This window comes from Cynocephalus volans, chromosome 8, assembly GCF_027409185.1.
Source record: "Cynocephalus volans isolate mCynVol1 chromosome 8, mCynVol1.pri, whole genome shotgun sequence".
In the NCBI taxonomy this organism is placed as follows: Eukaryota; Metazoa; Chordata; class Mammalia; order Dermoptera; family Cynocephalidae; genus Cynocephalus; species Cynocephalus volans.
The window spans coordinates 50,621,479-50,638,646 of NC_084467.1; the positions used below are offsets into that span (position 1 = coordinate 50,621,479).

The 17,168-nt window shown below is 42.0% G+C and overlaps 1 protein-coding gene across 16 annotated transcripts in view; it reads left to right on the forward strand.

The window, feature by feature from the left end:
• The window catches only part of FGGY (FGGY carbohydrate kinase domain containing), a 433,428-nt gene that overhangs the window by 316,832 nt on the left and 99,428 nt on the right, over positions 1 to 17,168 (forward strand). For all 16 annotated transcript variants that reach the window (XM_063105670.1, XM_063105668.1, XM_063105673.1 and 13 more), the window contains one exon: positions 5,560 to 5,707. In XM_063105670.1, the coding sequence (XP_062961740.1) occupies positions 5,560 to 5,707 (148 nt within the window). The remainder of the gene's footprint in view (positions 1 to 5,559; positions 5,708 to 17,168) is intronic.

The following is a 17,168-nucleotide window of genomic DNA, read 5'->3' on the forward strand; positions in this document are numbered from 1 at the left end:
TATACGCCAAGGTAAGAAACTGATTTCATCCAAAGGAAAGTGGTTGGTCATTTCAAGATTCTGAGCAGGAATAATGTAATCAGTGTGTGAAGGTCAATTCTAGGTGTCAGCTTGATTAGATTAAAGAATTCCGAGAAACCCAGTAAAGCTATCTTTATAGGTGTGTCCATGAGGGTATTTCTAGAAGAGATTAGCATGAGAGCCTGAGTGGATTGGGTGAGAAAGCTTCTACCTCAGTGTGGGCAGGAACCATCCAATCTGCTGTGGACCCCGAGAGAAAAAAAATGGAGAAAAAAGGTGAATCGCTCTCTGTATACACTGAAATATACTCTTCTCTCCTGTCCGTGGACATCAGAGATCGAGACTCTTCAGCTTTTGGGTTCCAGGACTTATACCAAGGACACCATCAGCTTCCCTGGTTCTGAGGCCTTCTGACTGGGGTTGAGACACACTGCCAGCATCCAGTTTGCAAATGGCCTATCGTGGGACTTCTCTTCACAATCACATGAGTTAATTCCTCTAATAAATCTTCTCTCATACATTTATAACATATCCTATTGATTCTGTCTGTCTGGAGAACTCTTGACTAATACCCAACATTACAGCAGAAAGTCTCCTTAGTTCCAAACCAGAGAGCAGGCCTGTCCCTGTCAGTCCCCCAACACAGGTGATGAGGGCAGGTGGCAGTCTACTTCTGAGGAGGCTTGATGAGGCCAGGGCCACTTCTCCATTCTTCTTCTAAGGCTGGGGTTGGAGAGGTGAGGAAGGGAGCTGAGATGGCTGTGTTCAGTGTCAATGGCTGTGGGAGATGGGCAGTGAAAGAGCATAGGCTCAGGAAATATCTCCAAGAGATGACATGAGAAATGAGTCTGGAATGACTATTGTCATAGGCTAGGTAAAGAAGGTGAGCAAAAGAATTTTAGGCAAGAGAATAGGCAAACATTCAAAGATTAAGACGTGTCTATTAGGAAAATGAAAAGTAGCAGAGTGCAATTAGAGCATGCTGTGTGCAGAGGGGAGTAGGGAAGAGGAGTAGAGGATGTGTAGGTCATATAGTGAAAGGTGGGGAGAACTAGGTAATGACGACCATCTCATGACAGGCAAGGAAGTTTGGGCTTTGTCCTGAGGACAGTGGGGAGGAACCACTGGAGAGTATTCAGTAGGAGTGGAAGTCATATAAGAGTTTGCACTGTAGAAGAGTCACTCAGGAAGGAGTGCAGAAAACCTAATTGGAGGGGTAAGATTTCAAGTTGGGAGATAAATTCGGAGGGAGGCCAAAGCTCTAATCCAGACATTTGAAAGTGTGGCCTGAATAGAGTAGTAGCAGTTGAGCTGGAGAAAAGGTTTTTAGTTACAGGGGTATTTCAAAGAAGGAATCCACAGGTCCTGGTGAAAGGTGAATTTGGGAGCTGAGGGAGAGAGATGAGTCAAAAATGATACCCACTCTGACTCTGACTCCCAAGGTGTTGCTTGGGCAACCTCTTAAATGAGATTGGCTTTGACTAAACCAAGGAACACAGAAGGAAGAGCGAGCATATCAGAAAATAGAGTGCATGTCATTGCTAAGATTTGTGTGTTTGTCCCTCCAAAACTCATGTTGAAATTTGATCCCCCATTTGGCAATATTGGGAGGTGGGGTGTAGTAGGAGGTTTTTGGGTCATAGGGGTGCATCTCTCATGAATAGATTAATGCCCTCCCTTGAGGCTGAGTGAGTTCTTACTCTATTAGTTCCCACTAGAGCTGGCTTTTTTTAAAAAGCCTTATACCTCCCCTCCCTCACCATTTGATCCACCTGCACAGGCTGGCTCCCCTTCCACTTTCCACTATGAGTGGAAGCAGCCTGAGGCCCTCGCCAGATGCAACTGTCCAATCACAGACTTTGCAGCCACCAGAATCGTGAGCCAAATAAACCTCTTTCCTTTATAAATTACCCAGTCTCAGACATTCTGTTATACCAATGCAAAGTAAACTGAGACAGTCATATGAGACATTTTTGGTTGAGTTGCCTTTGGATATCTAAGAGGAGGCATTTGATGAGTGGTGGGATACTTTGACCTGGAATTCATGAGAGGAAATGGGCTGGAGACAAGGGCATATGTTTGGAAATCTTCAGCACGAGATGGAAACTGGAGCCATGAGAGGAGAATGGGATATCATCCAAGGGTAGATTAAAGAGTTAAAAAAAAGTACCAAAGACAGATTTCTGGAAGACTTCAGATATTTAAGGGACAAGCAGAGAAAGAAAACCAGCCCAGCCAGAGAGGAGGTAGGGAAATTAGGAGAACTGTATAGTATTTCAGAAACAAAAGAAGAGAACAAATGAGGAGGAAATGGTCAAGTGGTATAAAATTCAGAAAATGGCCTATTGGAGTTAAGAACAAAGAGGGTATTTTCCTCAGGGTAGGATGAATTTCAGTAGTATGGGGCAGGCAGAATGCATATTGCACTGGGCTAAGAAGTAAGGAACTGGAGACACACAGTGTGGTAGCTTCTTTTCCAAGACTTTTATTCTAGAAAGGGCACAAATGACTTTTGTTATACCATATATTCTGATTTTTGGTTTGAGGGTATAGTCCCTATACTTCTGAGCTGGCTATGAATTCAAAGAATTAAATGATTTATGGAGAGGGAGAGGAGGGGAGAAATTCCAGGGATGCTGTCTGCATTTAAGATTATAAGCAGTAAGGTCTGAAAAAAATGTTCTCTTAGATTTTTTAGAGGTAGAAATGAGTTTCTTGTGATGGCAAAAGAGAGAAAACTATTTGTCAATCACCTATCATTTTATAGTGCTCAGGGCTCTATATTTAATCTTCACAGCAGCCTATAAGGTAGAGAGTATTAGTCCCAATTGCAAAAGAGTAAACCAGGCTCAGAGAGGTTTAGTGTACCTGGTACATGGTGAAGTCACTTTATGATTGTTGAAACTACATTTTCTTCATCATACCCAATGGATCTTGGACAGCAAGAATTTCTCCCTCTGAGACAGGATATATTAGCGTGGAGTTCACGAGAGCAAGGGAGAACGATCCACTTGGGATCACAGTTAATATGTGATTCCCTAGCTGGAAGAGGGCAGGCTGCCATTTGAGAAGGAATTGATAAAACATACAAAATGAAACAAAGTCAGAACCAAAAAAAGGCATCGTGCAAGGTTAAAATTATGTGAATAATGATGTGCATTAGTTATTTTAATGTCTTCCAAGTGCATTTCATTTTGAATGATATACTCAGATAGCACACATGGTAAGATATAATTGGAAAAACATGTAGGGGGAATGGCTGAATTTAAAGAATAAACATACAGCTGCAAGGAGGTTAGGAGTCAAAGGGATAAGCATATGCCCCATCCCCCAGGGATCTCATTAGTGCATGAGTGACCATATATGTAGAGGCTAAATGAATCTCACTGTTTGCAAAGACCCACAGTAAATGAGACAATGACGAATCAATAGTAATTATGCCTGTAGGTTCTTATTGACCCAGATGTCTGAAACCAAAAGCCCTGCTCTGAGATTCCTTGAGAGGTAGAATGAAAAGATTTATAGACAAGAGCTTCTTTTAAAAATAATCTCTTTATTCTAAAAGCAGTCATGCAATTCTGAAGTGGAAAGTTGCTAGAATTACTGCAGACTCTTGATTCTGGCTAGAAAGGATGTTCTCGAGGCTTTTGTTGTGGATGTGATTACTGTTGGACCAGGAGCAGAGAGAGCGAGGAGATAGGAAAGCAGGACGTGATCGTATTCTTCCTGGGTATTTTGTTCTGGCCCTGCCTCCCATGGAGGCCTCAGAGGATCCTTCCTCAAAAACATAATAGAATCATTCCAAAACAGGGTTTGAGTGTGGGGCTTTGACAAATAATTTCTGACCTGAGATACAGAAAGTAACATGGCTTCAGAGTCACGCAGAGAAGGATCTAAATTTGGACTGTCTCTTCACCCCTTTGAGCGTCTTCTCTATAAAGGGATATTAGTGAGGCCTCCCTCACTGCGCCGTGGTGAACAGCCTGCTGCTCATCAGGGAAAGGCAGCCCTTCCCAGGAATAATGTACACTTCCTGATATCATCTAAGACATAGATTTTCATAGGGGATGAGGCGGTGCAGCAGGAAGCAAAGAGATTGCTAGTAGGTTGGGCTGCCCTCACATCCACCCCAGTACACATCTCTCACACACACACACACACACACACACACACACACACACACACACACACACACACACACACACACACACACACACACACACACACACACACATGTACACACACAAGAGCAGTTTTGCTTTTCTCCATTTTTTATATCGGAGTTCCATATAACATTTTTAGTTAATAAAAATATTCCACTGGTAAAGGGAAGAAAGAGAGTTTGAAAATCACCACTCTACTTGTTTGTTTTCTTTACACTTCGTTTATAAAAATTTTCAGGAACTTCATCGGATCCGTGGGAATACTGATGGTATCACAAAACTAGAACCAGAAATCACTGTGCCTTACTCTTAAAACATTTTTTAAATGCAAGTAATAAATATTGTCCTAGGCATTTTAGATATTTACCTTTCTTGGATATTGATTTCCTATACATTTTTTCTGCCATTATTCAAGCCATGTTTTTAACCCTAAGACTGCAGGTCTGAGGACACCAGTGGGAAGTGGCACAGATAGGCACTGATAGCACACTGATAGGCACACTTCCTTTGGAGTCATTGGTTCAGAACTTTGAAAGGCAGCATCTTTAAAGAGGGGTTATGTCACTGGCTCCTGTTACCCAGAGAGGACCAGCCAAACCAAGATCTGAACCTAGCACTGTCTTGACTCTCAAGCCCATCGTCTTCCCTCTGTCTCTTGCTCACTGAACATATGAAGAATGGGAGAGTTGGTCGGACTCCCTCATCCTACACATGAAGAAACTGAGGCTTAAAAAAGAAAAGGCACTTACACAATGTCATCTGCTGCATTTAGGTTGGACATCAAGTCTCTACTGCCTCATCCTAACTGCGTTTATGACTTTCAGTCACTTCCCTTAGCAAACTCCTGTCCTTAATCTAGGAACTTATATTTGTCTCCATGTGTCATCTCATCACTATCCTTACAATAAGGTGTAGTGGTTTTAATAAATTCTTTACATATGTACATTATTGTAAGTTTCAAAATATTGTATCTTCACATACATAATCTTCTTTGGTCTTCCCAGTAACCCTCTGAGGTAAGTTGAACAGGTATTATACCTGTTATTACAGATGAGAGGAGGGTGGTTCAGAAGGTTTGAGTAACTTTCTCATGGTTACCTACTGGGAGTAAAGTCATTCCTGGATCTGGTCTTCTGACTCCCAGCCTTTCCACTTTCCACTTGGGACATACACCTTTCGTTGATGATAGCACAGTGTGATTTGAGAGTGCACCAGGCTAGTTTCTTTGGATTTGGCATAGTTTCTTTGATGAAGCCTTTGGGACCCTGCTGACATTCCTGGTTCTGATATGGAAATAAAAATGGTTTCTTTCTGCAGAACAATTTGCTCCCTGACCCCAACCCCCTTTTAAAAACAAAATCCACTTCTCTTCCAGATGCCAGAGTATATATGCATATTTGAACAGTCACCTGGATTTGATTAAGAAGGCTCAGCCTGTGGGTTTCCTCACTGTTGATTTACATGTTTGGCCAGATTTCCATGGCAACCGGTCTCCCTTAGCAGATCTGACACTGAAGGGCATGGTAAGTAACAGCCAGTCCTTGCACGAAGGTGCAGGCAGGCCAAAGGGCTACAGAGTTTAGAAGAAGCAAAGTGAGGAGAAAGGAAAAGGGGAAAAACAAAACAGACCAACAGCCCTCTGGCTTCTTGCGTTGCGTTGCTATTGTGAAGGCTGCTGCTGCTCCCCAGGGTGACCTGCTGAAAGTTCTCAGTGTTACTGAGCCAACCTTGAGAGCATTAAAAGCAGTATTTCCTTCATTCAGCTACTGCTGCCTGTCTGTCCATGGAGTGGCTGAAAGTCATGCCTATGTATTTTTTGTATTTACCTCGGTTTTTAAAGTCATGTTTTCCATCCCTATCTCCAGGCTGCCTAGTAAATAAGCGGTAAATACTGCCACCCATGATCTCACTAGCCACAGCTACACATCTGCCTAGGATTTCAGTTTAAACTTTGCTAAAAGTAAATACAATCAATAATTTATGTTGGAGGATAAAGTCACTTATTAGTGACCTTTAGGGTCACTTCCAGAGTGGAGATTTGGGGCCCTCCTTGAGGGGCCAGGATGAACTTGGTGGGCAGGCTCACCCCACTTCAACTGAGATACAGCATCCTGGAGGTAAGCCAAGATTGGGTGGCTGGGAGCAGTTTAGCCATCACAAGTCATATTTGAGGATGGGTGAAGCAGGTTAAAGGTAGAGAAGCAGGGCTCAGCTTCAGTTCCAAGGGGCCAGGTAAGACCACAATTAGGAAAGTAAGACATGAATGCAGAATCCAGGAAGATGTCAAGAAGTTGAGGAGGAGAGCGGGAGGTAAATGAAGGAAGGGAGTGGGGAATGCAGGCCAGGAGCGATGCAGGGTTTACACAGGGGTGGCCAAGTGAGAGTGGAGCAGGCCTGCTGGCTTCAAGAACTTCAAGACCCAAAGCATTGCAGTTTTGTGATGAATTTGGTTGAGATTGTTTTTAATATTCTTATGATGCCAACAGGAAGACATGAACTTTATTTTCATTACCTAGTTGATATAATCATCTTCTGCTAATAAAAGGGAGACATGGTGAAAAGAAAAGAAAATTGGACACAGCAAAAGTTATGTGGAGTCCATGGAGCATGCCTACACAACAGATAATGAGCCTGTTCTCCTTGTTGGCCTGTGGAGGCAGAAGAGGAATGTGCAGAGAGGGCCATGTGGCAACCAGCTGCAGCTAGAGAGCCATACTTCCAGATGACCAACTCTGTGTGTAGATAGGTACAAAAATGAGTGTCTTAACTCGGGACAAATATCTGAAGCCTAATACAGTTAGACACTTAACAGTGTTAAAGAAGTGAGAAGCTTGATCAGTTCTTAAAATGACCCCAAGACAAAGCAGCATTGCACGGTAAAATGTTTATAGCTGTGGAGTCCCGCAGACCTGGACCCTTCTCTTCCCTGCATCTGCTGTTCCCAGCTTCAGTACCCAGGATATTAGGCACCATGTCTCCCAGTGGCTTTTGTCTGTTTCTTAAAACCAAGCCTGACATACAAAGACCTAAGATTTACCATCATAAGGATATTCTAATAAAGTTGACCAAATGCAGAATGTCATTCCAAAGGAGTCTATGGAATGTTTTGAGGAATGCCCATCTCATTAGAATAAGTATGTGCTCACCAAACATGGGGACATAGGCCCAATTATATCTAAAAATCCTGGATGTTTACTTTTTAAAAATGTTTTCTTGTTTTGTAAACATACCTCATATATCACTTGATATTTTTTTGGCAGTGATTTCCCTTTATATCTGTCCTTGGGTTAGGCTGGACAATGAAATAGGTGTCACTCCATAGGTTTGCATCACAACTCTGGAAGGAGAAGGTGACCTAGAAAAGATGGAAGGCAATTCTGGGCCAAAGACTTCTCCCCAAAATCTCTTTTCTTTAATCTCATTTTGGATAACATTGAAATAATCACCCTGAAATTGTTCTGTTTACACATTATGTCCTTTTACCAGAACCTACGATGTTATTACATGTTATATTCTTTTGCCAGTCCTGTCTTCAGCACTCTTTCAGTAAATGTTTATTGGGTGCCTATTATATGCCAAGCACTGTTGCAGATACAGTAAAGTACAGTTCCCACATTCATGGAACATATTTAAAGGAGGGCAAAGAGTTTGATAAAATGTTAATAGCAACTAGAATTGTGAGGAAAATCCCACTAGGGCAAGAACCATACAGTTTCTTCTTTTGGCTCCTGAAACAATTCTCTGGGCACATAGAATTATAATTTATAAGCAATATGGAAATAATAAAGAGGTCTTTTATTGCTTTAGGAAAAATAAACATATGAACAATTTACAAATACCAAAAGAATTAGATAGCTATTGACTCTTACTATCATATGATTAATATCTAATACCAATCTTAATATCCAAGTAAATTGAAATAAGCTCCCATTTTATCATAATTATGAGTATGTTTGTTCATTGATCAAATACAGGCCCTCTTATAGTTGGTAGGGGTTATAACAGTAACTAGACACAGTCCCAACCCTCAGCAATATTACTGTGTTTGGGGGGGGCAGACAGAATGTATAAACAGGCAATGGGAAGGTGTCACTCATGGCCAAACCTGGTCAGTGGTCAGGAAAGGCTTCAGGTGGGAGGTGATGTTGACACTGAGTGAAGCAGGAAGAGGGTTTGGGGACAAGGGAATCATAGTATATGTGGTATTCCAGAGGGGAGAGAGAGTGTGGCATGTGAATGGCTACAGTTTGGCTCCTTGTTTCATTGTCTAACCAATGAGAGATTGCTTTTATCATTTTATTTTGGTAATAAATAAAGAAAAGGTTTTCCCAAAGGACCTCTGGACACTCCCTATACTCTGCTTCAGCAGCATTACACTCTCCCGGCTCTTTACTCCCCCCTCAGTTGACTCTTCTCTTACCTTTATTAAACATTCATCCATTCAGTACATATTTATTGAACACCTAGTATGCGTAGGCCTATGTTAAGCCCAAGGAATAGAAATTTTAAAAAGTATCTGTCCTAACTTCACATAAAAGTGGGGGAGATAATTACTATACGTGTATGAGTGTGTGTGTGTACATGCATGTGTGTGTGTGTGCACCTAACCATTAGATAGTGTGATCTCTGTAATATTAGACATCTATGCAGGCTGAGGGAGGTGCTCAGAAAATCTCTGATTTTGGAATTTTTTTGTGAAATGACAGTTGACTAGCAAGCCTGAAAATACATATGATGCAAAAAAGTCATAAACTCTTGTCAGCTTTGAAAATTGGGATGATACTAAAGTAGGAAAACTAGGATTGGCATTCCCAAAGAGAATTTAGGAAGATATTCCAGAATCTAAAAGATTAATATAACTTGTTTGATAGACTTAATATGACATATGAACAAAGTAAACCTTCAGCCTTGAAAGAGTTTGGAGTTCTCTACATTCTGCTCCCTATAAAAACAGGAAAGTTGGGTTTTGTTGTTTTGTTTTCATTTTTGGAAGCAGTTAGTGAGTTTAATTTCCTATATCCCCTCCCCTCCCCCACCCCTTCCCTGTTCCTATTTTCCTTTCAGTTCAGTTTGAAAACTGCCAACCCAAGAAACCACCTGGGCAGGAAGTATGAGTTAGGAAGAACGGTGATGGCTTGTAGTCCCAGCATCCCGAGCAAAACTCTGTTAGTGGGACAGAGATAGGAAACCCTTGGTAGCTCTGTGAATTTAGAGGAAGGATGTAGTTTTGCACTCTTTGTTCTAGGGTGAGAAGCTACATTCTAATAATTGGCATCTAGTTGTAGATCTGAAGAGGCAAATCCAAGTATACAGTGAGTGGGGCTAAGAGTAAATCGTGTGTACTGTATGCCGGGAAATACTGGATATGTATAGTTGTCTAGGTAGAGTGAATTTAAAAAAATAGTGAGTCCTATAGGAAAAACATTGCATGCAAAGAAAGAGAAATACCATTTTGAACACTTAGGGAAAGGCCTCTTGAAAATTATTTACTCCTGAAACCAAAAGAAAATATTAGAGAACTCCTTGGCATATTCAATAGGAATTTTTTTTTTTTTTTTTTTTTTTTTTTTTTTAAGGCAGATCTCTATGAAGTAGGGCAGAAACTTATTAGGAAACAATGAGTTAAGATGAGAGAACAATGGAATGACAAAAAAAAGGGAAATTATAAAGACCACAAGATCCACTAAAAATGCATTAACAGGATTAAAAACTACATTGAAAGCAATAAGGAGCATAATATATAAAAATAAGATCAGGGCTATAATAAGACATAGAATATATTTTAAATTTGCTCTATTACAAAAACATTTTGAGATTAGGGGCTATAGTTTATTTACCTTTTTAATCTCAACAATGCTTAGGTCAGAGACTGGCACCACAAATAATTGCATTATGGTGAAACAGTTATTTCAGTCATCATTCACCAGATGAGGAACAAACAATGACCTGCCCAAGGTTACAATACCAGGAAGTGGCAGAGCTCAAATAGAAATACAAATCCTGACTTTTAGGATGCATGCCCCCACAAGGCTACCTTAACCATAACTCTGGACTTTGCAAAATGTACTCACTATTGAAAAAGGAGTCCCAAAAGATACATCATGTGTGGTTTAATTCTGAACCACGGTCCTTGGTCTAGTCCTTGCTCCTCTGTTCTGACCACCAACCTTGTCACTCATCCCCCCTTTTTACGCTAACCTTGGTGTTTGGATTTAAACTCTGACCCTGTCTCTTCTCAGTAATGGTTCACTTTCCTTCCCACCCTTATTGACTTAGATTTCAAAAGTAGTAGCCACACCTGGTTTGACCTGGCTCTAATGTTCTTTTACTTTAGGTACCTACCCTCATAATTAGAAACAGGACATAACCTAGGAATCTTTCCATTATGCTTACTAGAATCATTTTCTTTTTGTTCTGGTAACAGTTGGCTCCTGTCATGTGATTAGTTATTTCATTTTTCCTTTGGTGATCCTGTATCAACCTACAGCACTGAGCTAAAAATAGGTGGGGGATGTTAGGGTTGGACAGCTGAATAGTATGCCTGAACCAAATAGCCACCTTTGTAAATATTTCTCCTTTCCACTTGATAATTGAGGCCTGGAATGTTGAGGGCTGTGCATACAATTATCTAAAAGAAGCAGAAGCTTAGGTAATAACAATGGACATAAAAACTTTCAACACTGGTGATTCTAGGCTCTTTAAAACAAGACCCCCCAAAAATGCTTATTTTTAAAGAATTGACGTGGTTACACATAAGGATAGATGAAGCTAAATACTCACCATCAGGAATAGTTGTTTATCTTAGGTATTTTTTTGATTGTTTTTATTTTAAATGGTTGGTTGGGTGGTGTTTACCACTGTCGAGCAATTAAGAGAGCCCAGGTTTTGACATCAGATCTGTATTCACATCTTGTCTGAAAGTGTACCAATGTGTGGCCTTTGGCAGGCTACTTCTGTGAGGTCAGTCTGCTCATCAGTAAGCAGGAACGGCCCTGGCTTCTTTTCAGGGTCATTGTCAGAGTCAAAGGAGGAGGTGCTGGCACAGGGACAGACACACAGTGGACAGACAGCAATAAATGCATTTAGATCTATAGCTGTACCTTGGTGGCCATTACTTGCAAGTCTGCAAGAAGGCCAGCAGGATGCTAAGTCTGGCCTTTGAGCAGCCAGCTGTGGGACCCCTATCTTAGCCCCAGAACTGACTGGGCTTGCTAGCTACTGAGGCCAGCAGCCAAAAACAACCAGCTAGAGAAACTGAATAATCCCTGAGTCTATCACAGGAAGCAAGTTACATACAGATCTGGAGATTGACTTCCTCTGTTCTTAAGTCCTTGGCCTCCAGTTTCCTCATCAGTACAACAAGAAACTCAAATTTGGTGTATCTTACAAAACAGCAGGTGTTGTAGGAATTTTGAAGGAGTCCTTGTCTCCTTGTACATATGACCAGTTTCTATTCACAGGTTGGTATGACCTCTGTTTTAGTGGTCGTGGCTTTTTTTTGTTTGTTTTTATTTTTTGTTTTTTAATTCTTTTCCTGAAACACCTACTCAAAGAAGTAAATTACCTTGGAGATGTATCAGGCCACGAATATAGACCAAATACACCATCTCCACCATTGGTTGAAACATGTTTTCTCTGCTTCATCTTGAATGTACAGCACTACCCAGAAAGGAAGGTTATTTTCTGATTCTTTGAAGAGCTGTGATTTCTAACATCAGGCCATATGCTGCTCACACTGCTGGAGAGATTATGTGCTGCTCTGATTGCTCTTCAAAGCAAGCACGGAGCAAGTTGCACGTGGAGAACTGGGAGAGTCAGGAAAGAAATAGTGCAAGATCCTAGCCCATTCACAGAGGGTCACATCCCAGCTGGAGGTTCAGAAAGGCTTGGAATCAGCAACTCAGATGAGGATTTGCAAGAGCTCACCAGAGGCTGGAGTTTTTACCCCAGTGGCTGCTTCTGATAGGGAGATGGATGACAGGGCTGGAAGCTCATGAGCTAATTGAAGCAGCTTTTCAGTGACTTATTTATAACCTTGGAAACACGTGCGCTCTTTGACATGAGTTTGGTTTGGTTGTTATTTACTACTGTTTTATTCAACCATTTTTTACATACTGTTTTTGCTTATGAAAAATCATATCCTATAATAGAGCTTAATATCCTCAGGGTCATCTAACTGATTTCCTGATATGTGTTTTCCTACTGAAGTGACTAATTTACCATCTAGTACTGTGATTTATAATAGGTACTGTTTTTAAGGAACCTGATGTGCCAGGCACCATGGGTTACTTGTATGATCAACAACTTTCACAATAACCCTGCAAGATCACACTGTTGTCCCATTTAAAAGAAGAAAGAAACTGAGGCTCAGAGAGTTTAAGTAATTTGCCTAGAGGAGAAAAGAGTAGAAGTGGGATTAGAACCCAGTTAGATCAAATGGGGGAAAAAATAAAACTAAAAAACTAGTTTATTGTGTTTTACTTACTCCTTCTGTTCTGTTTTCAGCATGCCTGCCATCTTTCTTTCTTGCTTTAGTGACTTTTTAAATTATATTACAGAACCAGGCTTTTCTTAGTGCTTCTCATCTTTTCATTATATACCGAACAGCCAGTACAGCCAGGGGCAAGACTATGGACAGGAGTGTAGTGTAGCATGATAAAAGGCTGAGGAGTGCATTGGGTTGAATCTGCTGGAAAGGTCTAGGAGATAAACAATGGGAAGGAACTAAGGCCAGAGGATCAAGGATGGGTACCCAGTTGGTGGACAGACACAATACAACAGCAAGTAGGGGCCAGAACATTTGTACGGATCCGCTTTGGGATACTGGTGCATGAGTATATCAAAATAGCTTAGACTTGGAGCCTCAGAAGCAGGGTATACAAAGTCATGGTGTGCCCAGTGTGTTGGTGAGCACCCAGTGCTTTGGTGAGCGCCTAGTGTGTTGGTGAGCAGCCAGTGAACTAGTGCTGTGTATGTGCAACTCTCTGATAAAATAAGGTTGTGAGGGAGCATGTCAGTCTGTCATCTAGTTGTAGCATATTAGTTGTCTATTGCTGCTGGACTAAATTACACAAACGTAGTGGCTTATATTTATTACCTCACAACTCTGTAGGTCAGAAGTTCAGGTTGGCCCAACCAGTTTCTCTGCTCCAGTTTTCACAAGGCCAAAACCAGGGGCTTTTATTGGGAAGTTACGTGAAAAATCTGCTTCCTAACTCATTCAAGTTGTTGTCCAGATTCTGGTCCATGTAGTTGTAGGACTAAAGTCCCTGTTTCCTTGCTGACTATCAGCCAGCAGTCCTTCTCAGCCTCTGGAGGCCACCTGTGTTCCTGGACTCACCACCCCCGCCTCCATCTTTGAAGCCAGCTGTGGTAGGTAAAGTCATTCTCAAACTTTGTACCTCTCTGATTTCCATTTCTGTCTCACCTCTCCTGCCTTCTTCTACCATATCTCTTGACTAACTCTTCTGCCTTCCTCTTCTGCTTTTGAAGGCTCATGGGATTACAAGGAGCCCAAACATATAATCCAGGACAACCTCCCTATTTTAAGGTCAACTGGCTAGTAACTGATTCCCTCTGCTGAGTCCCTTTACAGCAGGGCCTAGATTCGTGTTTGGTTGATTAACCAGGGGACAGGAATCTGGAGGGGACATCTTTAGACTTTTGTGTACCATATTGTAGTAGCACATTCACCTGCATTTCCCAAATCGGGGTGGGTTTCAGGCAATGCCAAGTGTTAACCTAGATTCCTTATACTTACTAAAAACCTCTAAATATTGTTGGAGAGATTTGCCCCCTTCTCTTCCAGGCTGCTTATTATCTCAGACCTGTCCTCCAATCTCTGTCCTCTCTCCAGAGGTTTTCTGTAAGTCTTTTCTCTGATCCTCCTCATTGCTGTGTCTATCAGCTTCACCTTCATTATTGACTGAGAAAATAGCATTTTTGCCACTCCATTGTGTTCTGGAAAGCTTTCAACTAATTCTCCTGAGCCTTGGATACCCCCATCAAGCTCTGATGACCCTAGGAAATCTGAGGACTTGGAAATCCCATTTTCTTGTCTTTTGTAATCTTTAGATAACTCTTAGGAAACAATACCTAAGCCCTTTTTGTTCTTACTAACATATGTAATCACTTCAATTCCTTTAACAACTAGGAAGGAAAACATTTAACTAAATTACTAATGCACTTATTAATAATCTCAACTATTTTAGGGGCTACGAACCTATAATTCATAATACCAAGGTTTAGGACCATCATTGTCCCAATTTATTGTACATTGGGACCTTGTTAAAATGCAAATTACTACTTCTGGTCAAGATGGCGGAAAAGACGGTCCCTAGCGTCACTCTCTCCCACAAATCAACCAATGTACAACTATAAAAACATAACATCAAGTGCATATGGAACGGGGAGATGTTCAGCAGACGAGGCAGAAGCTCCGCAGAGACCACATACCCTGTGGGGCTGCCGTCGTACGATCCAGCAGATAGGCTTCACCGCCGCCACCCAGCTCCATTTCCAACCCAGCCCAGTGTGCACAGAGTGGGGAGATGTCCAGCAGGGGAGGTGGAGGCTCCACAGAAACCACACACCCTGTGGGGCCGCCACTGTGTGATCCAGCAGGTAGGCTTCACTGCAGGCATCCAGCTCCATTCCCAGCCTGACCTAGTGCACACGGAGCAGGGTGATATCCGGCAGGGGAGGCAGGAACTCCACGGGGACCACACCGCCACTGCACGATCCAGCAGCCTGGCCCAGTGCACACAGAGCGGGTAGACGTCCAGTGGGGGAGGCAGAAGCTCCGCAGAGACCACACCGATGCACCGCGATCCAGCAGCCCGGCCCAATGCGTAGGAAGCAGAGAGATGTCCAGCAGGGGAGGCAGAAGCTCTGTAGAGACCACACACCCTGTACGGGGGCCGCTGCAGCGCGATCCAGCAGCAGGTAGACATCACCGCTGCCACCCGGCTCCATCCCAAGCCCAGCCCAGTGCGCACGGGGCAGGGAGACAACCAGCAGGGGAAGGGGAAGCTCCGCAGAGACCACACGCTCTGCGGTGCCTCCGCACACCCCAGCAGCCTGGCCCACTGCGTGCGGAACAGGGAGACGTCCAGCAAGGGACGTGGAAGCTCAGCAGAGACCACACACCCTGCGCTACCACCCTGTGACCCGGCAGCCTGGCCGAGTCCAAGCTGACCAGAGAGGGGGCTCCCTGGAGAGGCCCAAGACCCAAGGCAACCACACACGCAAGGTACTAGTGGCCAACTGAGCAGTCACTGAAGTAGCCATACCAAACTGGCAACCCCAGCAACATCTTAGTCACACAATAGTGTCAAACCTGTGGACTGTGAAACCCCCTGCCACAATGAATAAACATCAAAGAAAAGATACCAGAAATACGAAAAATCAAGAAAGTATACCACCAAAGGGTAATAACTCTCAAGCTCTACATCCTATAGAATAAGAAGCCCTTGAAATGACTGACAAGAAATTTCAAGTGATAATTCTAAGGAAACTGAATGAGATACAAGAAAACTCAGCTAGACATCATGATGAAACGAGGAAAAGTATACAGGACCTGAAAGAAGAAATGTACAAGGAAATCAATGTCCTGAAAAAAAATGTAGCAGAACTTGCCGAATGAAAGAATTTATTCAGCAAATAAAAAACACAACGGAGAGTTTAACCAGCAGGCTTGTCGAAGTTGAAGAGAAAACCTCTGAACTAGAAGATGGGCTGTTTGAAATAACACAGGCAGACAAAAAAAAAAGAAAGAAAGAAAAAAGAATCAAAGGCATTGAAGAAAATCTGAGAAAGATATCAGACAACCTTAAGTGCTCAAATATCTGAGTCATGGGTATTCCAGAAGGGGAGGAAAAAGGAGATTGCATTGAAAACATATTCAACAAAAGAGTGGCAGAAAACTTCCCAGGTATAGGGAAAATCACAGATCTTCAGATCCAGGAAGCTCAACGATCTCCAAACGTATTCAACCCAAAAAGGTCTTCTCCAAGACATGTTATAGTCAAATTGGCAAAACTCAAAGACAGAGAGAATCTTCAAAGCTGCAAGACAGAAGCATCAAATCACCTATAAGGAAGCCACAATCAGGCTAACATCAGACTTTTCATCACAAACCCTAAAAGCCAGAAAGGCATGGGATGATATATTCAAAATACTAAAAGACAAAGATTGCTAGCCAAGAATACTCTACCCTGCAAGGCTATCCTTCCGAAATGAAGGGCAAATAGTATATTTCTCAGACAAACAAAAACTGCCGGAGTTCACCACCACATGACCACCCTTACAAGAAATTCTCAAGGGAGATTTGGGTTTGGTACCTGAAAAATAACTACCACTGCCATAAAAACCCAAGAAAAATCAAAACCCACTTGTATAATAAAAATGGCATTCATGAAGAGAAAACAAACAAACAAAAAGGCTATCTCCAACCCAAGGAACCAACAAATACAGAAAACAAACAGTAAATCAGAAAGCAAGGAACAAAAGACACCTAAGACAACAAAACAATAATCAATACAATGCTAGGAATAAGTCAACACTTTTCGAAAACAACTCTTAATGTAAAAGGCTTAAATTCCCCAATCAAAAGACACAGACTGGCTGACTGGATTAAAAGGGAGGACCCAACTATATGCTGCCTACAAGAGACCCACCTCACCCATAAAGACTCACATAGACTAAGAGTGAAAGGATGGAAAAAGATTTACCATGCAAACAGAAAAGAAAAAAGAGCTGGAGTAGCTATTCTTATATCTGACAAAATAGACTTTAAACTAAAAACCATAAAAAGAGACAATGAGGGATAAATGGATTGATCCATCAAGAAGACATAACAATCATAAATATGTACGCACCCAATGTTGGAGCAGCCAGATTTATAGAACAAACTCTATTAGGCCTAAAGAAGAAAATATACACTAATATCATAATAGCAGGGGACCTGAACTCCCCACTGTCAAT